This window comes from Stylophora pistillata, chromosome 3 (assembly GCF_964205215.1).
Source record: "Stylophora pistillata chromosome 3, jaStyPist1.2, whole genome shotgun sequence".
Lineage (NCBI taxonomy): Eukaryota > Metazoa > Cnidaria > Anthozoa > Scleractinia > Pocilloporidae > Stylophora > Stylophora pistillata.
Window position 1 is genome coordinate 33,966,468 of NC_142521.1, and position 26,297 is coordinate 33,992,764.

Here is a 26,297-nt window from a genome sequence, read left to right on the forward strand (position 1 = left end):
GGTTTGAGCATGCCTTATCAAGTATTTAGTCGAGTGCCGGCACGCACTCGCCAGTTCGTTCCTTTTGTTTAGGGTGCCCGCCCCTGTTCTGCATATGAAAAATTCTTTATCATATACAGAACAGGGGCGGGCACGCTAAACAAAAGGAACGAACTGGCGAGTGCGTGCCGGCACTCAACTAAATATTTGATAAGGCATGCTCAAACCACCTACTTAAAAGGATCGTTAGTCAACTAGTACCTTATCCACTTGACGAGAGAGGACTTTCAACCGTTTCGAAACAGATCTGTAGTGCGAAGTTCTAATTTTTATTTTCCTAAATAATTGTATATATATATATATATATATATATATATATGTATATAGACATATATATATATATATATATATATATATATATATGTCTATATATGTGTGTATTTTAATTCATATCAAATAAACCATCCGGAAATTATTGAAACTTTTTTGCAGCACGTTGTTTTGGAGTGACTGGGGTTCTACGCCAAAGATTGAGCGGACTAACATGGATGGCACTGGAAGGATTGTACTAGTAAACTTTAAATATGCGTGGGTCAATGCAATTTCCTTAGACATCGAAAAAGGACACCTATACTGGTTCGACGCCAGGATGAAAAGAGTGGAAAGGATTGATTTTGATGGCAAAAATCGTCAATTTATTGTATCCTTTAGGTTTGTGATCAACCTTCATCCATTTGCACTCGTTGTTAGAAGGGACATTCTTTACTGGACTGACTGGTCACGAAAAGGGGTGATTCGGTACAATTATACTTCACATCGAGGTGAGCTGGTCTGGAAAGGCTTAGCAAGACCAATGGGCTTGCACCTTCATGATTCTCAGAAGATGTATCAAGGTACATGCAATGAAAAATTATAAAGGATATCTTAACTATCATTTTGGTATGTTAGACTATTACAAAAAAAGGCTATGTGACTAACATCCTCGCAAATATTCGATTTAAGGGTCAAGTAAATGTTCGCATCTAAACGGAGGATGCAGTAACCTTTGCCTACCACACCCTGATGACCGTCGCTGTTTCTGTCCTGAGGGCGTCAGATTTGTACCTGGAGACCCATACACCTGTGAAGGCGGTGAGTTTTTACCTCAGTTTTTTTCCCAAATACTTTTAATTTTACACAATAAAGAATAAATGAATAACTTGTTAAACAGCTTACTACAGAAGGTAAAATTGGTAACAACCAACGAAACCGACTGACATTTGTTAGCTGAGCTTTATTTTCAAGCCAACCAATCACCGATCTGATGAGAAAAAAGGAAGATCTATGAAAACAGTGTACCGATATTATCTATTTCCAGCTATTAAACTGATATCTCTCCTGTTTCCTTTAAATTTGAAAATTTGCGTTTGATCCTCGAGATCAGAGGCAGATTTGTTAAGTACTCGAATGTGAGATAACTATTATTTTCGTTCTCTTGGTCTAGCCGTCAAGTGTCCCTCCCTACCAACACCTGCAAATGGCATCCGACAGGGTTGCCAGGGAAATACCACGGAGGAGTACTTAACCACATGCACCTTCTCTTGCTCTACTGGATATTACGGCTCGGGCTCTAACGTTAGGAAGTGTCTACGAAATAGCAGTTGGAGTGGGCATGAATTTACATGCCAAGGTATTAAGAAGTAACCGAGGCCAACTTCACTGCTCTATTCCATCGTTCCTGGCTATCCAACCCCTGCACATGATATTATAGTCCAACTTGGCACAATTCGATTAACCGGCTGACAGAGAAGTGAGATTGTGAAGTCGGAACTGGTCTCATTGAACTACGAGTTTTCAGGGATTTGTCTAGTAACATTAGTAATGAACTTGCGCTTGCTCTCCTGATCACCTGAGTCCTGCTTGTCTCTGTGTCGTAGGGTTTCTATTTAGTAAAAACATATTTCAATTTACAAAAGGAAAATAAAAAAACTTCAGCATTTCTGTCTTACAAAGCCTATCAATTAAAGGAAAACCACAAAAAATGTTTTTGTTTAACTGAAACAGCTGTCAGATGTGGCCCTTTGAAAGTACCTTTAAATGCAGTTCTTGTGACTCCATTTTGTGGAAAAACCTTCGGAGCAAATTGTGTACTTGGCTGCCAGTATGGATATGCAACCAGGAATGGAAACGTCACTAGATCGTGTTCCCCGTTGGGAAAGTGGATTGGACAAGTAATCAATTGCCAAGGTAAAGATACCGAAACTGTTTGATCAAGGCTTGATACTCTCTTCAAATAATTGCAAAGATCTTTGAACGTTCTTACAGTTTTCTAAATGTTTGTAGATCTAGCAGTGCATATTCCTCCACAGACATTCTTCCTCCATCATTTGGCAGCACCTGCCCTGCAAAACCTTATCTCGTATTTCCACGAATGAATGAGATCTCAGCTGTAGTGAATTGGATGGTACCTGCTGCCAAAGACAACTCTGGTAATCCTCCCGTGATGCAGACAAATTTCAAGTATCCCCCACAAAGATTAAGGGAAGGCACTCATCTAATTATCTATACTGCAACAGACATTTCAGGGAACAAAGCAACATGCAGTATTCTCATTAACGTCACAGGTAAGCGGTTCCTTTTTTTAAGGAGACGAACTTATGCTACACATGAGTTCTTAAACTTGGAGACGTGAGTTACACCTGTACACGTCCTTCAATTGTGAAGCAAAATAGTCTCCATTTATCTGATAAAATAAACTTCTTTAGCTCATAACTTGCGTGAAACTTATCAAATTGTTAATCCCACCGAATTTATTGAATAAAAACGCAGCTCACATTATCTATCTCCGCCTCTTTGTTCCTTAAAAGGCTAAAAATATGTATAATAAAAAAATGCTAAAGGTCTAAGACATGGACCACTTTTAGGCAGGCGGGGTTAAACAATTGCAAACTTTTAAAACGTAACCAAAGAAGCAGATCACACCTAAACAGAATGCCAAATGATCAAAGTGATATATTGCTCTCCAAAACAGTAATTTACTGCAAAAGGCTGAGTATCCGACCTGAAGGTCCTCTACGCGTAAACGACTGTGGCCACCACAATGGAGCCCATTGCTTGTTTTCATGTGCAGTTGGTTATCGCTTAAGAGGTTCATCAACCAGTAAGTGCATTGCTCCCGATGAAAGATCCTCAGGCATTTGGAGTAACCCTCCACCGTCCTGTGAAGGTAAAGTAAATGTCCATCGAAGTTTAATAACTAAAACCGTTTTACTCAAGATGAACGAAAGGAAGCAAACATCCAGTGCAGTTATACCGAGAGGCCCCAATTTTTATCTCTTCGTAGTTTTCCAGACCGAGCTAGTCGAGAAGATAGTGTCATCCTTAATTGTATGTTTCTTATTGTTTCTTTCATTTTCTTTTATTCATGAGAGCTATAAAAATAGCATGATCGTTTCTCATATTTCATCTTGCTGTGTAATATTGATGTCGATACAAAGTTTCGTACATTGGAGGAATGTCCGTAGCGGTGCGTTCCAACGAAAGAATTAAAGATGTTAAGATTTGAGGACGGCGTCTTCTTCTAGAACCTCACGGCATATAAAGGCCTGGGGCGAGAACGCCGTTCTTTGGGCGGAAATTTAGACTTAAGAAAAGATAAATAAGACGCGAACTTTTTCCAGCCCCTTGGTAGAGAATGGCGTCCTTCAGGAAAGCACGGGACGAACTTCTTATAAGTTTTTGCGAGGAAATCATCGATGAGGATGAATTTCTGTTGTTGTATGATGTTAACAAGTCGAAAAATCCACAGTATCTTCATTGGAATTATAAAAGATTTACGTTGCAAGATAAAAGTGAGGCTGAGTGTAAGACAGATTTTCGCTTCGAAAAATACGACATCCCTCCCTTGGTTGATGTTCTTGGCTTACCTGACGAAATATAATTAAAATCCTAAACTTACCTGGTCTCTGATAAAGTATAAAAAAATTAATGTAATGGAGGCTTTCGAAATGAGTATTCTTTGTAGTGGGATGACACTTGCATGGATAATAATAAAATATGACAGTCTTGGTTACGTGAGAATCAAATCACTTTAAAGGTAAGCCGAGAAAACAGGCATCTCCGATATATCTATTCTTAAGCCGCGGAAACGGCATAAGAGTAACTAGTAAATTACCAACTCATGAATAAAGTGGTAAAACATGGCAAACAGGAGGAGAATGTATCGAGACTTCAAAAGATAGATTGCAGCGCTCGAAAAGCGTTGATTAGGGTCGCTGTAGAAACTGCGAGTTTGACTTCTGATTATAAATAAACTCTACTTACATCAGCCGACCTCTCACATGACATGATAAATTGATGCTCAACATGATAAATTTTTCCATTCTGTTAATAAGGAAAACATGTGGAGTCTACTTACTCGGAACTGGAATCCATCGTCTATCTATGAAATAACAAACACTGTTAACAATAGATTATACAAAAGAACAACTAACAGGCGAAAGAAATGAATAATTTGAGCTCCAAAAACACACACATAATCACGTTTCGTGCACGACGCGAAATTAAAAAAATGGCGTACTCATCACATGTGAAACGCCGTCCCATTCACACACAGACATGCGCAATGTCATTTTTAGGTGAAAACGAACTTCCGGTGGCGTCCTAAACAGGTAACGTCCTCAAATCTTTATTTACGAAAGTGATTATATGTGCTAATTATGTATACATACATACACACATACTTTATTTAAGGTGGAAATACGCTTACCTTAAGAGCTAGTTTACAGGTATTCCACCTAATACCTAATAAAAGCCTAACAACTAACAACGTTAAAATCACAGCGGGTAAAATCACAAATTAAATTCTGATTGAAAGCTATTTAAAACTGTTATTACAAGATTACCGCCGCACTCAAAATACTATTAAAACTAACGTTACAAATCTACTAATCCCCGAAATTTAACGATCTAATTCTGTTTACTATTTCTTTGGTGCCCGCTGTTATTCTAATGTCATTTGAGAGTTCATTCCATTTCTTGGCTGCAAAATATCTCCATGACTTGAGTCCATATTTGGTAGTGTTAACTTAAGGTAAAGATAAAACATATTCTTGGCGCCTGAGATTGTACTTAAATGAGCGTAAGTTAATAAGATTCCCAATTGCCCGTGGTGCTTTGTTCGATATGCTGTTATGTACTGTGAGTAACATGTCTTGAATTCTTCGAGATTCCATGAAGGGTAGTCTTATCCTTTCCAAGAGATGTTGATAAGATGTATGTTTATCATTATAGGCATGACTCAGCGCGCTCTCTCATTTAGTTTTTCAATTTTTGCAGTGTTTCTTTTTCCGCAATGGTGCCAAACTTGGTTGCAGTAATAAAAATTCTGTAGTATGAACGAACGCTATAACGATTCCTTGGTTTTGAGTGGTAAAACATTTTTCAGTCTATTAAGCGCGTTTATCATATAAGGGGCAAAATTACTGAATTGTGACTGGTCAAGACAGCGGGCATTTTTTTCTTAATTTTTGTATTTTCCCCGGGAAAAATTGCTTGAAAATGATTGGCTAAAAATCGCTTACCAACGGCTGCCAAGGTAAAGAAATTTCTGTTTGTTTTGTAACAATGGCGTCCCGTTTTGCTCGAGATTAGTAAGAAAACATTTTTCCCCTTATATTATAAACAAGTAATCACATAGTTCCTCGTAAAATTAAGGATTAATATCACTTGTGTTTTCGGAAGTCGCAGAAATTGCCCTCGTCGCTGCTCGACACGGGCAATTTCAGCAACTTCCGAAAACACGCGTGATATTAATTCTCAATTTTACTCGGCCCCATGCGATTACCTATACCTATTTCAGCACTCACTTTGCGGCAAATACTCGAAACTTGATCGTCAAATTTAAGCTTACCATCGAGTACAACTCCCAAGAGGTTAGTCTTTTCTGCGGTTCTGATTTAAGGAGTAGCTTATCTTCTGTTCTGCCAAGGACCATAGCCTGGTACTTTTCCGGATTTGGTCTCATGCCATTTTGAATAAACCATGTAGCGCGTTCTCAAGATCACTATTTAGGTTGTCTTCAAGGGCACGTACGTTCTTATTGGAACAATGGATATTTGTATCATCCGCATTATTAATAATCCTGCATCGTGTTATTGTATACGCCAAATCATTTATAAAAATATTAAATAATTTAGGTCCCAAGACAGAGCCTTGAGGGACTCCTTTTAACACCTCTTCCCACGTGGAGAGGGCGATGCCGAGCTTCACTCTTTGATGGCGAGAAGAGAGATAGCTTCGCATTGAAGATAGCGCTTGATCGCCTAAGCCATAGAATTGAAGTTTTTCCAGAATTAAGTCATGTGGTAGACAGTCAAAAGCCTTACTTAAATCAATGGCTACTGAGCCAATAATGATACGATTATCAAGATCTTCCTTCCACTGTTCAGTGAGTGCAAGGAGTGCTCTCGGGCACCTATGATATTTTCTGTATCCAAATATAGAATTATTAATAATCTTCTCTAAGTGAACTGTCAATTGTTGATGAATAAGATGTTCCAAGATCTTATGCCATGTAATGATCTATTCTTCATTATACTTCCATAGCTATTAAGTGCCAGTCTGTCCCTTCACCGACAAATGGGAGAAAAACTGGATGTTCGGGTAACGCCACTGAAGTATATGGCGTACGATGTAGTTTCACATGTAACGTTGGCTTCCGTCTATTTGGCTCTTCGTCCAGGTACTGCTTAGATAACGGGACTTGGAGTGGACAAAACTCCACTTGCAAAGGTAAACTGCTCTTTCAGAAATTTCGGTAAGCCCTTAAAAAACTTGAAAAGCCCATGTTACAAGCCTCGTTGGATAAGTCACGACAGTCGCAGCGATAACGCGACAAGCAGTTGCAATTGATAACTGACGTAGATTAATCCTTTTATTTTCATAAATCTCTCTATAACTCTAGTAAATAGGAACCTAACTACTGTGAATTTAATCTCAAATAAATGCTACTACCTCAGAAAATTGTATTTATAAGTATGAAATAGTTCTGAAACATTTTTTATTTCGCATAAAAATGATATCATACTCAACTGTACTTATTAAATAATTGAAAATTTCTTTCCTACCTGTGCCACCTGTGCGTAACAGATGGTCTTGAAAAACTTTATTTTCTCTGATGTTGTTTTAACGAAAAAAAAAACAAACCAAGGAAAAGTAAATTAAAAAAAAAAAAAAAAGACCACAGATGTACAAAAGTATTTCGAGAATATTAGGAGAAACTGAAGGTGCAATCGGAAAAAGATTTGGCTCACAACGGAAGTAGCACGTAGACTTTTTCCTTTTTCTTGCTCGAGGCATATTGGCAGAAGAATAATTTTTGAATCGAGTAATGAGGCACTATCACTTGTATGAAGACTTTGTTATGTTATCGGGGCCTTTTGATCACAGACTGTACAGCTTATCCAGGTTCTGTATAATTCCTTTCAGCCATTGAATGCGAGGCGCTAGTTCCTGCTCAATATGGCACTGTTTCACCATCTTCATGCCTTAAGAGAAGTATATTTGGCCAAGAATGCTCTTTTTCCTGCTATGAAGGCTTCACCCTTGAGGGAACTGCATCTAGAGTGTGTTCCTTCTTTGGAAATTGGACTGGAAAAAACGATACCACTTGCAAAGGTAATATTGTATTCTTCAGATAGGGACTTTGTTACGCGTAGACAGAATAAAAGATGGTACATCTGAGCTCTGTAATGGCATAGGGAGCGATTAGAAATCCGTGTTGTCATCAGCGTGAGGCAACGGCAAAATTCAGAGTACTCAGAGGGATCAAACCTCAGACTTTTTGATTTCTCGTTCTGACACTAATTTTAGCCACAAAAACTCCACAATGTCCATCATCTCTCTCTAATTTTTGAAATATAGCCCCTCTGACGATATTGTGATTATCCTTGGTTCGGAGTCAAAACAAAAAACAGCATAAGTTGAATTTTCCATTACTTTCCTGTCTTTCTCTCAAGATTTTACTCCTCCAACTTTTAATGACTCTTGCCCCGGCAATTTGGCATTTCACACCGATGCGTGTCAAGACAGGGCCACCGTGTCATGGCAAGATCCAGTTGCTACTGATAATTCACCAGCCGTGACTGTCAAGCTTCCCACAATCAGGCCCCCTGTTAAACTCATAGTCGGTCTCTATGAGATACTCTACACTGCAGAGGACACAAGTGGTAACAGTGCAAATTGCAGCTTTGTTGTGCAGGTCGCAAGTAAGTATGTTTTTCTTAGGGATATTTTAAGTACTCGCCAACTTTAAGTAATATACATATGATCTCAATCATGCGGACTACATTAAAACAAACGATTCTTCCCGCAAGTAATGCTGAGAATTTGTGGACTTTCCATAATTTCAGGTCCTATTGATTTGTTTAGCTGTTTTTCTCTTTCATTTTTTTTTTTTTTTTTTTTGGACTTCGCAATCATCACTTGGTAGACCTTCCATACTTTCCTTAGTGTTTGGGTGCCAATAAGGCCTCTTGCTGGTGGCATCATTGGCTACGGTCGGTTGCTCATCACCGTTGAAAAAGTAAATATTATTTTGTCTACCCCCAGGAATTTCATGCCCTAAACTTCAGCCACCTTTGGACGGGACCATATCTTCAACTTCATGTGAATCATTCATGGGATCGACTGCCTTGTTCGCATGTAACGTAGGCTATCAACTCGCTGGGTCGAGGACGCGGTCATGCCAATCAAATGGCACTTGGTCTGGAAACGCCACGTTTTGCAACAGTAGGAAATTTTGTTAATATTTGATTATTCGTTCTACTCATCAAAAGCTTATTACCATTGAAAACCAAGGCTTCGTAAACCTTAAGATACGTACGGCTGTTCATTTAAGCTTAACGTGTGTTGGTGAAATGAAAAGGAGTAAAGTGATACTGTTAAATTCGATTATTTCTTCAGTTAAGCTTTCGTGTGGAGAGCCGCAGGAAAATATGAAATAACATGCTAAATTCGTGGACAAATGAGCGGTCAACGTGCTTTAACTATCTTTCTTCTTTTTCAAAAGTACTCTTTTGTGACTCTTAATTTGATTAGTTTAATCAGAGCAGTTTGATTGTCGAAAGTCATCGTGGATTCGTCTGGCTTTTCTTTACTAAGCTCTGGGAGGAAGGGATCCTTCTCCTTTTGATAGTATTTTAACTTGATATAAATGACGATGACTCTTTCTAACCTCCAGTTGTAAAATGCCCTGCGATAAAATTACCTGTTCATGGAGATGTAAGTCCACAGGTCTGTAAATCAGTATCTGGTGTACAATACAAGACAAGATGTTTTCTCACATGCGACTCATTGAATGGCTACAAGTTGGAAGGTCCACAAAATGTTTCTTGTGAAGAAAACGGGTTATGGAGCCCAGACAAAATGGAAACCATCTGCAAAGGTAAATAGCCTTTTCTTGTTAGTAACTCTTTCCTTAAACCTCGTGCAGAGGCGTAAGGTACCTGTTGGAGTGGTTTTCTCATTCATGCCACAATAATAATTATATATCAACCCATTCATGAACTGAAATAAGGAATACTGAAATAAGGAATACTGAAATAAGGAATACTGAAATAAGGAATCATCAGTCATTTTATCATCAAAATTCTTTGCTCTTAAATTTTTATTCCCTGTTTGAATCAATTCGTTTTATAATTTCTTTTGAAGAGTCTTTTCCTCGTAGACTGTCATTTTTTCTAACAATTTCAGGAGTTCTTTTCTGCCTCTCAGGTTTCCATACCTTATCATAAGTCAAGTATACTGAACAACTTGGTGACCAAAACTTCCGTAATTACTGGGTGATACCATCATCAACATTTTTAGATCAGGCGACAGAAATGGAAGATGAAGGATCTTATCTAAATTTTCAGATATCCAGCCACCGCAAATTCAGTGTCCTTCAAACATCGTGGTTGATGCAGAAACGAATAGGTCGTATGCAAAGGTCAGTTGGACTGTTCCAGTTCCGACTGACAACTCCAACATACCCACGAGGCCCATCGGCTTGTATCCACCACAAAAGATAAAAGCGGGTCGAACAGAGATAATTTACGATGCTACTGACTCTTCTGGGCTTAGCGCACAGTGCAGATTTACTATCCAAGTCAAAGGTAATAGCATTAGCTGTTTGAACCAGGACTCTATCAATCTTGTCGTTGTCGAGAACTTAATACTTATATATATATATATATACTTATTATGTCTGAGAACGCCCTATTTATCCACTTTAGGGGAAGGGAAGAGAAGGAATCCACTTCAAATGGAAATTTTAAAACAATTGACGATGGATACATAGCTTTCCTTTTTGTCATTCTGCCAAAAGAATGGAGTCGGCGGATTTTGCATATCTATCAGAAAACTGATATTTTTTGCATTTGTGTTACGTTCGAGTTAAATCGTGAATGCTTGTTTAGGTAGATACAACATAATATCGATGTGAGGTTGCTTGGCTTAATATTTGCAAATATCCTGGAATGTTGTTGACACCTTCTTCGGGGCCTTTTAGGTCGCTTGTGTTGGGACTTTAAGGGGGAAAATAACTCGAGCAAACTCGCAGAGCAAAGGGCAGCAGGAGTCTTGGACTGAAAATGCTTAATATCGAATAACGCACTGCCATGCTGCTAAGATGTCGACAGCAATCCCCTCTCTAACTAATTCGCGAATGTGTATTCACTTGTTCGTGTTTTCTGAACCCTAGAGGTTGACACCGCGCATAATTTTTGCCGTGTAATACACAATTTGAAAGACTGTAGGCTTAAAGTTAGAGATAGCTTCTGAAATTAGAAAACACTAACAGATGTGCATTAGGCCGATAAAAATGACAAAAGTCTTATGCCAATAAAACGCTTGAAATAAGGGCAATTAAAGAAACATCGAAATCGATAACTTTTCAAAAGGAAACTCAAACACATCTTTCTCGATTTAAACCACAAAACAATTGTCTCCTTTGTTCTTGATCTACAGACACACAGCCACCAAGATTTCTTTCCTATCCAAGTAATATGCAGATAGTTTCCGGAAAGAGATGGAATAAGATCGCATTACCCCCAAGTTATCATACAGACAATGTCGGTGTCGTTTTGTTTACCACTAGCATTCGCAACGGCAGCGAACTGCAATGGGGAGAGTACAAAGTCATTTACATAATTTCGGATAAGGCTGGCAATACGGCGAATTGCACCTTTCATATCAATATAGCCGGTGAGTATACTGATATTATTGTTTGACCAGTTACACGGGTGGCCGTCACAGTCATACTTGATAAACGGTAGCAAGGAATATCAACTTTGGACGATGGCCTTTCGGCAACTGAAACTGACAGAATCTCACTTCCTACCCTTAAAGATAATATTCAAGGAAATAATTCGCTGACTAAAATGTATTCACATTTTGCATTTTAAGGGTCTTCGTGTGAAGATTTACCAGCACCATTAAATGGAGCGAAAGCTTGCGAAACTTGGCTCGTAGGAATGCACTGCACTGTGCACTGTAATAAAGGATATGGATTTGCTACGGATCCTCAACAGCTGTATTTCTGCACTCCTACGGGGAGATGGGTTAATGCAAAAGTGAAAGGAAATGAAAAGCCCCACCTTCCCGATTGCACGAGTATGTATCTAATGCGCTTCGATTTTAAAGATGTGGTCACTCTGATGCTTAAACCGTTATCATCATTATTATCAACTTTTTATTAAAACGATCACTATCACTATCATTAAATCTCATTTCAAAGAGATGATTAACAATACAATTTTTATTACTAAGACGTTTACTTTTATGACCAAATTTTAATATGAGATCGAGGCACGTTACTTGTCTTAAAAATCATTTTCTCATCTTATTTCAGGACGTCTTTTAAAATGTTGATGTAATTTCGTTACAGAAAAGCAAAATCCGACGGATGTTCGCGTCGAAGGAAGGGTTCAGTATCATACGAACAAGTGTGATGGCGAAGAAAGTAAGAAAGTTGTGGCAAAGGAATTTATAGCTCTGTTTAAGCAGCACCCGATCGGCCTTTTTGGCGGCTGTCTCCGTAATGACAAGTGCAAGATTGAAAACGTGAGAGTTGAATGTGGAACAAGAACAAGAACGCGAAAAAGGAGAGGAACTTTCAAAACAAAGAAAACTCCAATAACTTACATCCAGGTGCAGTTTACTGTAACTGTGCCACTAACAAATACCTCTAATCAGGAATTGAACAAAACTACCAAAGAGATTTCTCAAAACTTTAGGTCCGATTTAGAAAACATGGACCTGGACTTAAATATCAGTGGGGTTGAGATGAGGCTTGACAAGAGCACACCGCCTGTCATCGCTATCCAAGATTATGTCTGTGACAAAGGACAAGTGAAAATTAAGAGCCATTGTGGTAAGTTTTATCACTAGCCTTTGGCCCTCTTCAGAATACATATTTTTCTCTTTACTCCTAAACCTTCGCCTTTCCTTTTATTTTCTTCTTACTCTGTTATATTAAAAGTATATATCAGTTTTTCCTAAACTGATGTTGGAGTCTAGCATACTTTAAAAACTTTACTTTCTTACAATCCAGTAAACTGTCCAATGGGCCATTTCTACAATGACAAGGAGGGAGTATGCCAGAAATGTCCAGCGGATTACTACCAGGATAAAGAGGCCAAGCCCTCGTGTGTTCCTTGTCCCAATGGAACTACCACCCTGGGACAAGAAGCTTCAAAATCGAGGAAGGAATGCTTAGGTACACCATCCTTATTAGGTAGAAAAAAATTGCTTGATCTCACCCGCCCACCAATTGAATGCGAATGTCCAGCAGTTGCATAAGACTCCATAACGTAACTAAACAACTATCATTTGAATGACTCTAAACAATCTGGCAAACCTATAGATGCATCACCAGTACATTAGCTGTAAAACGTAAAGTTAGATGTAGTTGTTCAACTGTATATATTTTTTGACAGAGGCGTAAAAATATCATGTTCATCGCTTGTACCGTGTTTTCGCAATTCAGCTGATTGGAATTTGCAATTCGCAGCAGCAGCAGCAGCACAAAAACCATTACCTCAGATGGAAGTTTCGAGGAATGAGGAGAGTTCTATGTGGTCAAAATTAAATTCGTCAATGGGGGGAAAACATGTCCGATATACCAAGTTGAACAAAGAGATCTTTTATTGATGGTCCGAAAAAAAATTGGAAAAACCCATAACGCTAACGAAAATAGAACTGGTTTGAAAAAGTGCCCCATCACTAAGACTTTATCTTTCCTCTTTATTCAGAAAGCTGTCAAGCTGGCTATTTCTACGATTTTGACAAAGCCTCATGCCAGAAATGTCCTGTGAACCATTACCAGGATCATAAGGCACAGGTGACCTGTATACCCTGTCCCAAAGGAACATACACTCGCGGTGCGGAAGCCTCCAAGTCGCGTCACGATTGCCACGGTGAGATATAATCCTTTTCAAATAGACCCTTTTGACAATAAACGTTCTCGTTTTGTTGGGTTTCTCATTGTCTAGGTTTATCCTAAAACACACACAGGTGATAACTGGGTATAAAAAAATCGTATTAACCTAAAATACTTCTAATCAGTGCTTTTGAAAGAATACGCCCTCAGAGTTGTCTGGTGAATCCCATGATTGAAGACAAGCTGCTCCGTTTGTGAGAGTAACTCCATAACGTGATAAAATGAATATTTTTGCTTTTAGAATATCAAATTTTTACTTGGTCCTCGAGATACCATATTTCAAACTTTTTTTTTTGGGGGGGGAAGGAGGGATGGGGGGTTATGTTTTTTTTTCTTCCTTTGTCTCTGTAATAGATTTGATCTCAAAGTATTGTGACATGAGCGAAAATATTGCATGATGCCTTTTGTGAGGTGAATGAGGTAAATAAACCTCTTTCTGCATTTCTCACTGGAACAAATCATAGTGGATAGTCCACTTGTACGTGTCATTTTACTGTTTTTGTACCCTTCCTTCGTCTCTCGATTCAATCATCGTCGTGGTAACCGGCTCTTCTTTCTATTTGTTGTGTTTCGCGTCAGACAAGAGATGTTTTGTGAAAAAACCACCCAGGAATGGGGCAATTGCTTGCACAACCTGGTCAATGGGACGCTATTGTACTCCATTTTGTAGCATCGGATGGGATTTTACGAGACCAATGAGAGCGTTTGGGGTGTGGTTTTGCAATGAAAGAGGAATGTGGCTGTCTAGACACTGGCCTGATTGTTCTAGTAAGTATTGTAAATAATCAATTATAATAAGTCGCATGACGTGCTCAAAAGCACAATTTATGTTTTGAAAATTTTCATCATGAACGAACTGCAGGCAATTCCATTTTGAAAATAGCTTCCAAAACGTTTGAAACAACTGACTTGCCTTAAATGCCACTGGAGTGATAGGATTTTCAGAATGATAATTTTTTCGAGCGAAAATTCAGTTGAAATTTTAATTTGTTTTTGTGATGTCGCGAACGAGAAACGCTGTAACAACCCAACTCAGAAACCTGCCACGCGCGGGATAGAATTGGCAAGCGCTTTGTTAAGGAATGCCTGCCATCTCTTTCAGTACCATACAAGCCAAATACATTCAAAATGGCGGGAGGGATGTATTATTACAGCGGAGATTGTAGAACCCCTGAAGTGATGTCACAAATACAGCAGCGGTTCATACAGGTACTGAACTCGTCAGTGTTTCGAATGGTCTGCCAGCTTCCTACCTTCCGTGACAAGTGCAAAGCTGAGAATGTTGACGTTGAGTGCATTAATGACGACAGTAGCACTTACACAAAAACGCAAAAAACAGGTAATATACTTGTTTTTATCAATTTTCTCGTGGTTCAGTTTTGCATATGATAAAACGTCAGTTATGGGGGCATGGTTGTAATAGAGGAGGATGACTTCACTTAAACAGGTAAACATCCTACTCCTTAACAGTCTTTTAATTTTTCGTTTTTCAACCTTTTATTATCCGATTTACTTTACTCTCATTCTACTAAAAATGATTTTAACCATACCTTAAAGACGTTGTGTAGATTCCCCTACTTGCCGATGGTGAAAATAAAATCAGTTCCATGCATGATACATAGGAAGGCTTACGAAAATATGAAAAATAGTCTATGCCCTTGAACTAAATAAAAAAGCTATTCATGATACCAGGTATGTTTGAAAAATTCTGATCAGCCATTTCTACTTTTCCTCATTTATAAACTATTTAGTTGATTGTAAAGCTGGCTATTTTTACGATACCAGCAAAGCACTATGCCAAAAATGTGCCGTGAAGCATTACCAAAATAAAAGAGCCAAATTCTCTTGTATTTCGTGTCCCAGAGGAACACACACTTTTGGAAAAGAAGCCTCCAAGTCTCTCTATGATTGCCGTGGCAAGTTGTTCGTTTTACATTCATGTTGTCTGACACATTAGCAATTAAGGATGATCGTTTAGAAACTACCTTCCCTGCTGCACTGGGTCGGTTCAATAACTGGCGCAAGATCCGCAGCCTGATTTTAAACTAACTGAGAGGATGCTCCTTAGTAAAAAGAACGGAACCATTGTCATCATTTCGCGTTTAACCAAGTTAAAACGTGAGAAAGTTTCATTTGAAAGTGACAACGCAGTTCAGAAATTATTAGAAAGTTCCAACCACCCCTGAGAACAAAGCTTCAAGTCTTCCAGTAGCGCACATTCAGTATGACCATAATAATATTGCTCTTGTTGAGCCTCGTAAAATAAAATAAAAATTTTAATACACAAACGCCCTCGCAAGTATACCTACTCTATAATAAGAGCCGTATTTTTTATTTTGCTAATTAAATTCTCTGCTGTAAGTTGTGCAGTTATGAATACCATTTTTCTTTTGCTCGTGTGACTGCACCATCTTAATTGATAGAACTTTTACTGCTTTGCAGAAAAATGAGAACACCGCATATCCTACGCGCGGCCTTTGGGTTTGAGACCACCAGAACCACATAAAGGCATGGCATGGAGATTGGAGAGATATGACAAATAATAACAATATTACGTCCAACTCTTTAGACTTCTCTTGTATCATTTTTAGAAAGTTGAGTTTTTCTTTTTTTTTTTGAAGAAATCTGTTACTAGTTCTTTCAAGAGTAGTATTGTTACGTTAGCATAATTTCAAACAATCAAACAAGCAGACCATCAGACAGATGTAGTTTCCCTTAGTTCCGCACATTCTATCAAGTAGTCCTTTTGTGGTTGAAGCTGATTTCATGAGTAACAAAGGTGAATGTGTAAAAAGTTGGTTCTTGCGAAGTACCTCTTGGAACGTCACTCTGGTACTTACACATCGTCAGAGCTCCAAACATATTTACTGGTAGAATTTGTAACCAGGAATAACTAGTTTTCCAGCTGGGTTTTATGAGACGGTTGCTAAAGAAGAACCTCGAGGTTTGTTTATTCCAGTGGAGCAACGAAGCCATAAATAACATAAAAAAACCTATTAAAATCCAATAGTAGAATTAACTGCGTGTATTTAGTCATAAAATCTAAAGGATAAATTAAATCTTGACTTGATTGATTTTTCTGTGGATTTGTAGATATTCTTCTTTTTTATTCACTCGAATCTGACAATCATTCTATTGAAAGAGAATGTTAATTTCAAATTTGATTTTTTCACTCAGTAGTTGTATCGAGAGGTATTCCTCAATCAGGGATTTCCAACAAATTCAAGGTTTGAAAATGGTAAAACTTCCCTCACCGGAACTAGCTTACTTCAAACGAAAACAAAAATCGAATCAATAAAAAGAAAAAAAAGAAAAATTCTCTCTTCATTTCACTCATCTTTCACTTACTTCTTTTTCTTAATGTGATTATTGTTTTCGGCGAGACTAAAGTAAAAACAAAAAGAACATTAACAAAAAAGGGAAAGAGGGGAGGGGGGGGGGCGAGGAGGGTCAAGTAAATTGTCTCCTCAGTATCTCTAAGGATTGGGAACCACTTGGTGCGCTGAAATTTCCCAAAATTATATCAGTTGCATAACGTACTCTACAATAGTACGCATGGTATGAATGCAATGCGATGAAAAACCGAAATTTTGATCCTCTTGCCAAAAGCTAAGAAACAATGACTCTTTTTGGTTAACCTTAACGTTGTTTATTGACAATTCTCGTGGTGCTGAAAAACGTCAAATGCCTGCATTTTACAAAATATACTACGTAATACTAATGGCTATCAAAAATAAACATTTCAAACTCCCTCAAGAAATCAGTTGTTACTTCTTCTCCGTCGATTTCTTCTATCGTATAATTACATCTGTCAGTGATATACCCGGCTTGAGTTGCTCGAAACTCCGGCTTACAGTAACCCTATGTTTAACTGTATAGAAAAGCCATATGCTTATATCTCAACAGCTAAACTTGGAGTAATGCAAATCGCCCTCTAAAAACCTGGTTCTGACTTACATTTCTCGTTGCATCTTTTGATAGGAATTCGATAGAAAAGTGTCACAGTCACATGGAAATATAGATAAGCGAATGCTGTCTAAATAACTTAGAATCTACCACAGATCAAATAAAACACCATTGATTTAAATAACTTAGCCTCCAAAACAAGACAACAAGTACGAACAGTCAACTCTACAATTTTTGTTTTCAATCCGTTTCACTCCGGCCCTACTATGATTAAAGCTGTAATATACTTTCAAGTAAATTCTTTGATCAACACTTTCTGAGTTGGTAACTATCTATTTCCATTAACTGTTCGCTGGATTCAGTACGAGCCGTACCATGTTGCAAGGAAAAGTATGTGTTAACTGATCAATTTTGGACTGTTTTGGTGGAGTCCAATTTACGCGTCACCAACATTTAGAGGTGGGAAAGAGGGAATTTTCCCTCAATTTTGACCTTGGTTGCAAATATAAAATCGCTTGTAACTTTTGAAGAAGTAAACAAATATAAATATCATTGTGTACTTTTCTTGTCTGCAACACGTACATGTGTATGCTATCAAAAAGCACAAAATACTTTCAGTAACTTTTAGAATTCAAAATTGTTTTAGCGAATGGAGTGAAACTAAATAACGATTGGAAAAATTTTTTCTTAATAAAGACTTAATATCAGCTCGACTTCGAAGACTAGTATTATGCAAAAAGCTTTAAATAAACATTATCACTCAATCAAATAACATCAATTTCACGTATCAAAAATATGAGTTCTTTCACAACCTAGTGTACCTTAAATACAATAAATAGTTCAAAAAAGGTCAAAAACAGTTGCTAGCGGCCTGCATCAGAAGCATACTAAGCACGTTCTACATTTATATTGTTCAAGTTGACATTTGTGAGTGTTCAACCAAAAAGAATTGTAAAAAATAAAAAAAAAAAAATAAAATAACAACAACAACAAGTTTCCTATTCCTAGAGTTCATTGTGTTGCGACCAGGGCGTATTTACACTTCTTCGTCTCCTCCTCTTATTGTTTGGGAATGTTAGTACAAAACGGTTCTTGTCGACAGAGCTCTATGAAACAAAACAAATAAACAGTACTTTTTCCATTACGTGAATATCAGTTTTAAGTCGAACAACATGAGCAACAACCTATTTAATATCATATTTCATAATGCAGGATACCCTGGGTTTCGAGGACCCAAGATTTGCGAGACCCATATCCTTCAAAATATGCCACACCCAAGTTGCTCAAAGGGTTCCTAAGACTAGTCATTTCACAGGAGCATTTCCTAATTATAGCAGATCACGAACCATCAAACACGTTACTCACCGCGACGAAACTTGTTCCGCCAATTAGATTTCCATGGTAACCATTTCCCGCTTGATCAAGAATGATTGAATCAGAAGTCTCGTCCATACTGAAATGTGCTCTGACCACACCCTTGTGGATGGGTAACGACAGGCCGGCAGTTTTCATGTAATTAACAATATCCGCGTCTTCGACATACACCCCCCACAGAGTCAACTGTACAAAGTAAATAAAGGGGGCAAGTTTATAAAGAAACTGTTATTGCTTGAGCCCCACCTAAACTTGGAATATTTCTGTTCAGAATCGTGTTTGTCGCACACAACACACGCTAGCTAGACGATCAAACTGCTTATGAGGTGAAATATTACAAGGCAAAGTTTGATTAAGCATGGTAATGCATTCAAATCCAGTGTCGAGAGGGGCTGCTAAACAATCAAACGGGGTCATATATCATAATGGTGGCCGAATATATTTGATTCCTACTTGATTCTCTTGAATTTGAATACGAATTGACTGGGTACGAAACAACCGTGGTTCGAAACGACTGGATATCGACTGTTATAAAGTAAGAGCAAGTTCTCCTACTTGAATATTTACGACAACTCCTGCGCACTGACTACCCTGTTTGAATAACTTTGAGAATTGGCTCTTATAACAGCAGTCAAGAAGTTGCACAGTCCTCTTCATTGAAAGTAACTATTCATTGACAATGAAAAATGTTCTCCGAAAACTCAGAGGGTAAATGAAAACAAAAGCAACCTCAGGACTAAACAAACTTACGTCATCCACAGTTCCTTTCAAGTAATTACTGTTGTCACGGCCCACATAAAGAAGGTCACGAGACGACTAAAAGAGAAATAGAAAAACAAAAGAAGGTCACTAAAAGACCACTAGAAAAATAGGAAATACAATTTCAACTTTCTCCAAGTTACAGAGAGGTGAAGGAGGCCAAAGGTGGGAATTTATGCATAAATTTAATTTCCTGTCTGCGTTTTTTCAAGTTTTTCCCAAATTTTTTAGGCTAATTTCTTTGAGCATACCCTACCCAACCGGGATGGAAGAGCCCGACATTTTGCAAGAGTGTGTTCATTCTTTAACCCTTTTCACTCTAACATCGGTATGCATATTCTCCATACTGTTCCCTATTCATTTCCTGAGGGCTGAAGAGGAAGAATTTGCTTCAGTTGACAATCACGTGCTTCTTTAGCTTGTGATCATTTCCTTTATTCTCGTGACCTTAATGAGTGATTCAGGGGTGATATCATGAAGGAAACTAGATGCTAGTCACTCCTGAGAGTCGGTAGGGTCTGAGGCTGGAAGTCTATTGTTGTACGCTGCAGTCCGGCAATCTCTCGTTCGAGCTATAAAAACAAGAGTCTTGCCTTCGTTTTATATTGAGTTACTTTAAAGAACTTTAGAGGTAACCAAACGTTACAAAGAGACCTACCCAGGTGTGAGGCAATACATCACTCTTTGATCCAACGGATGAACCGTTTACAAAAAGTTCAAGTTGGTAGGCTGAAAATGAGAAAAGAGTGAATTTTGTCAAGAATTATTTCATGCTAAAATTTTGAAAAAACTAAGTTTCGCTTCTTATAGGTGAGTCGACCGTCAGCTTCCTCCTAAAGAAGCATAATATAACTTAAAAGACATTATCCTGTCAATTCATCCTTCTGATGGCGTCCAATGCAATTATTCATAAATCAGCGTATTTGAAAAGCTTAGACTTATAGACTGATTTACAGATAGAGTGAGTGACTTACGGGCTGACAAACTGGCTAATTGACCAGCTTTTTGAGTGACTGACTTACTGATTGACTGACTTACCAACTGATTGACTGATTGCCTTCCTTATTAATTCAGTAACGGATTGATTGTTGAAGTGCTGGCTAGTTGACTGTTTGACTGTTTGAATACCTTGCTTGTTGAGTGTTTGAGTGTTTGAGTGAGTGAGTGAGTGAGTGAGTGAGTGACTGAGTGAGTGACTGAGTGAGTGACTGAGTGAGTGAGTGAGTGAGTGAGTGAGTGAGTGACTACCTCACTGCCTGTCTGACTGACTAACTGCCGGGCTAAATGAAAGACTGAATGACTGACTGCCTGCCTGCCTGGATGACCGATTGACGGACTGACAGTCATGCAAATTAATTCCATGAATAATAAGGTTTGTCAATGAAATTGTGTTCTTACTTTGGGCGTCATATCTGTAGGCCAGGTGATGCCATTCTTCGGGCTCGATCACTTCTGATCCTTGGGCCACAGACGATCCCATGTTCCCATAGACTTGCCTGAGCAGCGAATGGAACGGAAATGTAATTAGTTTCCTGTTCACCTGAATATAATGTCGTCAAGTAAACAGATCAACAAACCACAGATCATACCTGTTTTTCAAGTACAAACACAGTTTAGCATCCAGACTACACACGATGGGCATGTCGGTAATGGGATAATCCGCTGCCATCCAAACCCAAGTGCTGATCGTAAAACTGCAAAAAGACAAATTGTATGAGGTTACAGGAAAATGCTGACCCCTTCCTCTCCTCACTTATGATTCGAATTGCGTTATCTTCGAATTCTAATTCTTCCCTACTTGGGCAATACCCTTGCCGTGAGATAACATTCAAACTCCATATCCCAGTTTAGGGGATAAGAGTGTATTTACATGAAAGAATAGAAACCAGTGACAATTAAAAAAAAAGCAAGAAAGCAAATTTAAACAGTAAATGGAAGCACCTGTCTGTTAAACCAAGATTATGAATGGATGGAAGGGTTACGTGATCATCGACACCATCAAACTGCAAAGCTTGATTTACCCTACAAACAAATAGAGGATATTCCTTAAGTTAGAGAAAGTAACTTTCCTGACATATTGCATCCAATTTCGACCACAACGTCCATCTGCCTAACGTTTCAGTGAACAACAACACGTTCACAAGTTTGTGTAAATGACTGTTCCTAATCCTTGCACGAAATAATTGCCGAAGCAAAATGCATTGCTTCGATAGTACCGATTGCGAAGTCAGAACTAGCACTAAAGACAAACTATAAAGCCCCTATTAAAAGAAACTGCTTATTTAAGAATAAAGGCTGATAGTTTCCAAAGAAACTGTTGGGGCTGCGTCGGTGGGAGTAACGAAATAATTTGGATATATCAACAAAGTTGAAGTGGTAAATTGGCCACCGTAACGATTACAAAAGCTGTCGTTTCGAGCCTTAGCCCTTCGTCGGAGCGAATAGAGGAATTGTGGGTTGTGTGTGCTTTTAAAGGCAGAGAATGGAGCTACGTTATTGGTGCTTATTTAAGAGACACGGTGGTCAAACGGATAGGTTCCAGTGCGAGACTTGGCCGAATCGTGCTGAAGTGTTCTTGGACGAGACACCTTACTCACAAAGTACCCGTCCACCGCAATATAACTGGCTACCAGTGATGAAATCTGCGCTTCCCATCTGGCTGGATGGGTCACTTGGGCCCTTTGTATACAGTTTTTATACTCATAGTAATCACCCATGATTCACTTTAGTTTTAATTTTTAAATTTAATTTAATTTATTCGCCCCGGGAATGGCAGGAGAAAGGAACAGAACTTTCGTCCCAATTGACACCCAACCCCAAATTCTCAGTAAACAGGCCAGACCACATCACAGTAATCTTGTGAGTGGGTTCTTTAACGTCCCCTGCCTAATCAAACTAACTAATAAATGGATGCAGGAGACGGGACCTACGGTTTATTCGTCCTTATCCGCGAAGACCAGAGCGTGTATCTATTTCTTGATATCATAGAAAGGTAGCACACTCTCCTCAGTTAATTTAAGACCTTGAGTGTTGGTCCGGCCGGGGCTCGAACCCTCGACCTCCCGCGCAACAGTCTGGCGCTCTAACCAATTGAGTTAACCGGGAGGCGGTTCGAAAACACAATTTACGACGAGCATTTGTAAAAACACTACCTCGCACATGCGGTATGAAAGATGAACGATGACATGCAATGACATATCCACTAACCTTTCAATACATCTGGCTTCTAGTCTGGACCAGATAACATCCTGCTGGCCGAAAACCATCATACCCAGTCTTCCCCCAGTAATCGTTGTATCATACACATCACCTGATTCAAAAAGTACTGTTTCGCCATGTTTAATTTGTACTCTGAAATAAAGAATCACATGATGTAGTCTCCTTTCATTAAAATGTTGCCCCAAAATATAAGCCTGTCATATCCTCGAAAATGTTTTTGCTCATAGATTTATCATTTTACCTCAAATCATCGTAGACAAAATCCCCTGACTTAGGCTGATGTTTTACTCAAGTTTTCAAAATCAATCTCCTCTAGACTAAATACGGCTGGAAAGGTTCTTGTTACCTAATAAGACCGATGGAAGGTCTGTGGAACACGTGAAAGGCGTAAGAGGTTTCATATTTCCATCCTTCCATTTTGGGATCTTGCCACAGAAGCTTTACCTGAGGAAAAAGGTAGAAGTTTGTTACAAAGTTTACAATACTGCATTTTGGATGTTTTTTTTTTTAAACAGTTAAGCGTTTCACTCACCTGGTTATTGGTATCTCCAGAATGCCACAGCGCTTGCGCCAACGTACTTCCAGGCCCCGTGTTTGAATCGACAAGCTGTGAAATTAAAAGGAATGACTATACAAAGAACAATTGCTAATTCGCTGAATTCCGGTAGAGTGCTTTTACCTTCAACTGGACTCCTTTAATTCCTGCCCTATCGTTCAGATCCTTAAAATTACTGTTCTCTCTTCTCCACATCACCACATAGAATTTGCGGTTTGATTGATAACCAAACACCAGGCCGACATAATCGGCTGACTCACTCTCCTTCACATAGAGTACTCCACTGAAGTCAACGGGACCATATCGGACTTGACCTACCGGCACATGAGGATATATCGGAAATGTGAACAAAGAATCCAAGGTAAAAACAACCATCATATCATCCCCGATATAAAGTAATCAGTACTTTCGTTCGTAGGCGGTTGGTCTAAAATGTCGTCCGATGCATGAGCTTTGGTTATGATTACCTTTAAGAACACGCGTTTTCGACGCCTTTTGTGATAGCCGTTGCCTCCTTTCCAAATAAATTGAGGGACTTTCCCCATCCAACTAAATCAAACATCGTGGTCCTAAGGCACAACTGAGGCTACTGTATAAATGTGACATTGTCCAAGTGATCTAAACGTCAGTCCTGGTCTCAATCACTTAGAGTTGCATCAAGCAAAAATTAATTTTGTGAACAAGCTTTTAATGCATCAGTAGAAACAAAACAAAAACCTAGTACTCCTTTCCCAATACAAAGCTGTTGGGAAGGTTACAACGAAACATAGCTTTCATCGGCACTTTTTAGGCATCCCTTTTGCAAGTTGTAACAAAGTAAAGCTCGGTGTAAATGAATTTTTGAGTACAACACTTTCAAGTTCAGAAGCTCAACTTGACATTTATCTTCTTTTCACCAGCACAACAAGCAATACTAAGACACATGAACACAAACCGATAAGCATAGCAGGGTGCTTTGATGAGGTGTTAGTAATTTCTTCAACGTCAATACCCTGGGAAGGAAAACAGGAATGTAAATAAACCATCTGAAAGTAGACTATGGTCAACGATGAAAGAGAAGGGTGGAAAGCATTATTACGGAATGGCTTGTAAACACTCTAATGGAAAAACCATGGATATAAGATACGAGGATGAAAAAATCATAGTGGGTAAGTTAGAAAAACAATGCTGAACGTCATTTGAACATGGCAGAAAGTACTAGAAGAGAGTGTTATCAGTCATTACTGTCGACAGCCCATAGACTTTCTTGTGTACAACATCCACCACTGCCTCCAGAAGCCCAGATCAGCCTATCACAAGAGATAATCCTTGCACTCTAGAGAACAAGAACTTGTGTTCTCTTGCTATGTTGAAAAGTGTTATCAAGCAAGACATACACTTTTAGCGACTCTCCAGACAGGAAGTTCATCCGAGTGTCCAGAATACAGGTCCACAGTGAAATGATCTGTGAAGCTTGTCTTACTGAGATGTTTCACATAAGGACAGTGATCATCGTTGTCATGGACACCATCTCCATCATAATCATCAACACAAGCATCTCCAACAGGTCTCGCTACAAACAGATAACAGGTACAAGCCTACTTAGTTGACCGACTTACGTGACTGAGTATGCATTAGACAAAAGAAAAGCTCGCTTTGGCATAGAATAGCAGCCTTAAAAGAACCCATTGTAAAATGTAATGTCAAAAGCCCAAGCTTTATTGCAACGATGGAATATCAACATTGTATGAGGTGAAGTTCTCGCCAATTCTAGCATTTTCGATTTTGCTGACGGTGATATTTCGATATCCAAACCTCCTGTTTTCGCATCACTTATTTCCATTCTTAAATTATCCACGAACTCTTCGGTAATTCAACTCATAAGGTAACAAGGGTGTTTACCTCTCGGGTCGTAATTCAAGTTAACATGTTCTTGACCAGCATTGCTCACTAAACGGCAGTTATCATCATGATTGCCAACATTGTCATTGTCCTGATCGTCATCACAAGCATCTCCTATAAATTCGTTTAAAGAAGAACATTTATACTAACTTCACCCTACTACGCTGTAAAAACTAGTTGCAACAATTGGTTTGTCATCCGTTGCGTAGCTCACAGTAGTTCATCGCTTCGTTAAATTCAATTATTAGAACTGATCATTTGTTGGCATCGTTTTCTATAATCGCACAATGAGGCAATTTAAAGACTTTTTCGTCAGTCCTTTCGTGTGTATTTTATAATGTACCTATGCCGTCGTTATCAGTGTCTGCCTGTTCGCCATTTGGGAGATCAACACAGTTGTCATAACCATCTGGTACGCCATCGCCATCCCTGAAAACAAATTGGCCAGTTCAAGGTTAAGAATGTACATGGAAAAACGTACCTGAGAGTTCACCCGATAAATGGTAAACTAACAGTATTTCTCAGTTAATGACGAAGGCATACTAGGAGACAAAAGACCTTCAACTGCTCCCACTAGGAGTCAAACTTACAAACCGGTCTGTACTTAAGTACAGACGCTCTACTACTTAACTATAGGAGACTCGTGGCAGGCTAGGCAGTTTAACTAAGTCCCTGGTGACAAAAGTGCATTGTTTAAAACCGTTGTTTCTTTGAACAGTGCAGAGCGTATCTGCAATCAGGCCAGCTGTTGATACTTCTATATATAATTAAACGCACTGCTAAGATTGGAATGACCATATATGATGCCACTGTGCACTCTATACACTTAAATGAGGATGGTAGTTCACAGACGCCCAACGGAATGCAAACTGTAAAGACCTTTTGTCCTGTCGCAGTGACGGCTAGTTGGCGATGCTTTTAGGAAAGCGAATGCATCTGAACGACTGCAAAATCTAATCTAACTGATGGCTTACGATTGTAAACATATGAACAACGCTGAGGCCAAAGGCCTCGCTGGGGAAAACTCTGAAGAGGTTTCAGTTCGTCGGAATAGCTGCTCATACCATGGCATTGTGTAAATGAAGGACTTTCAAGAAAGTTCTTCTTTTCATCAGATGGTCGCTAGGACTGTTGTAGAGTTGTACCCCTACCATTGTGTCAAAG

At 38.8% G+C, this 26,297-nt stretch overlaps 2 protein-coding genes across 7 annotated transcripts in view; one reads left to right on the forward strand and one right to left on the reverse strand.

Annotated features, from left to right (window-relative positions):
* LOC111331711 (uncharacterized) overlaps positions 1 to 16,512 on the forward strand; it is a 30,762-nt gene extending 14,250 nt beyond the window's left edge. For 5 of the 6 annotated variants that reach the window (XM_088755261.1, XM_088755263.1, XM_088755260.1 and 2 more), the window contains 20 exons: positions 472 to 872; positions 982 to 1,110; positions 1,463 to 1,648; positions 2,023 to 2,205; positions 2,328 to 2,582; positions 2,990 to 3,184; positions 6,565 to 6,750; positions 7,447 to 7,635; positions 7,977 to 8,225; positions 8,569 to 8,748; positions 9,200 to 9,403; positions 9,873 to 10,112; positions 10,966 to 11,202; positions 11,404 to 11,610; positions 11,885 to 12,370; positions 12,551 to 12,733; positions 13,251 to 13,415; positions 14,018 to 14,206; positions 14,541 to 14,777; positions 15,881 to 16,512. In XM_088755261.1, the coding sequence (XP_088611387.1) occupies positions 472 to 872; positions 982 to 1,110; positions 1,463 to 1,648; positions 2,023 to 2,205; positions 2,328 to 2,582; positions 2,990 to 3,184; positions 6,565 to 6,750; positions 7,447 to 7,635; positions 7,977 to 8,225; positions 8,569 to 8,748; positions 9,200 to 9,403; positions 9,873 to 10,112; positions 10,966 to 11,202; positions 11,404 to 11,610; positions 11,885 to 12,370; positions 12,551 to 12,733; positions 13,251 to 13,415; positions 14,018 to 14,206; positions 14,541 to 14,777; positions 15,881 to 15,888 (4,309 nt within the window). In that variant the 3' untranslated portion in view covers positions 15,889 to 16,512. The remainder of the gene's footprint in view (positions 1 to 471; positions 873 to 981; positions 1,111 to 1,462; positions 1,649 to 2,022; positions 2,206 to 2,327; positions 2,583 to 2,989; positions 3,185 to 6,564; positions 6,751 to 7,446; positions 7,636 to 7,976; positions 8,226 to 8,568; positions 8,749 to 9,199; positions 9,404 to 9,872; positions 10,113 to 10,965; positions 11,203 to 11,403; positions 11,611 to 11,884; positions 12,371 to 12,550; positions 12,734 to 13,250; positions 13,416 to 14,017; positions 14,207 to 14,540; positions 14,778 to 15,880) is intronic. The other variant, XM_022936880.2, reaches the window with a different exon arrangement.
* A 552-nt stretch (positions 16,513 to 17,064) lies between these two features.
* LOC111331710 (uncharacterized) overlaps positions 17,065 to 26,297 on the reverse strand; it is a 62,649-nt gene continuing 53,416 nt past the window's right edge. Inside the window, exons 63-77 of the mRNA XM_088755259.1 lie at positions 25,477 to 25,562; positions 25,134 to 25,247; positions 24,629 to 24,804; positions 24,187 to 24,244; positions 23,376 to 23,566; positions 23,229 to 23,303; positions 23,043 to 23,140; positions 22,685 to 22,828; positions 21,419 to 21,499; positions 21,067 to 21,171; positions 20,876 to 20,973; positions 20,136 to 20,206; positions 19,469 to 19,534; positions 18,710 to 18,904; positions 17,065 to 18,450 (exon numbers count right to left, since the gene is read on the reverse strand). Of these exons, the coding sequence (XP_088611385.1) occupies positions 18,349 to 18,450; positions 18,710 to 18,904; positions 19,469 to 19,534; positions 20,136 to 20,206; positions 20,876 to 20,973; positions 21,067 to 21,171; positions 21,419 to 21,499; positions 22,685 to 22,828; positions 23,043 to 23,140; positions 23,229 to 23,303; positions 23,376 to 23,566; positions 24,187 to 24,244; positions 24,629 to 24,804; positions 25,134 to 25,247; positions 25,477 to 25,562 (1,660 nt within the window). The 3' untranslated portion in view covers positions 17,065 to 18,348. The remainder of the gene's footprint in view (positions 18,451 to 18,709; positions 18,905 to 19,468; positions 19,535 to 20,135; positions 20,207 to 20,875; positions 20,974 to 21,066; positions 21,172 to 21,418; positions 21,500 to 22,684; positions 22,829 to 23,042; positions 23,141 to 23,228; positions 23,304 to 23,375; positions 23,567 to 24,186; positions 24,245 to 24,628; positions 24,805 to 25,133; positions 25,248 to 25,476; positions 25,563 to 26,297) is intronic.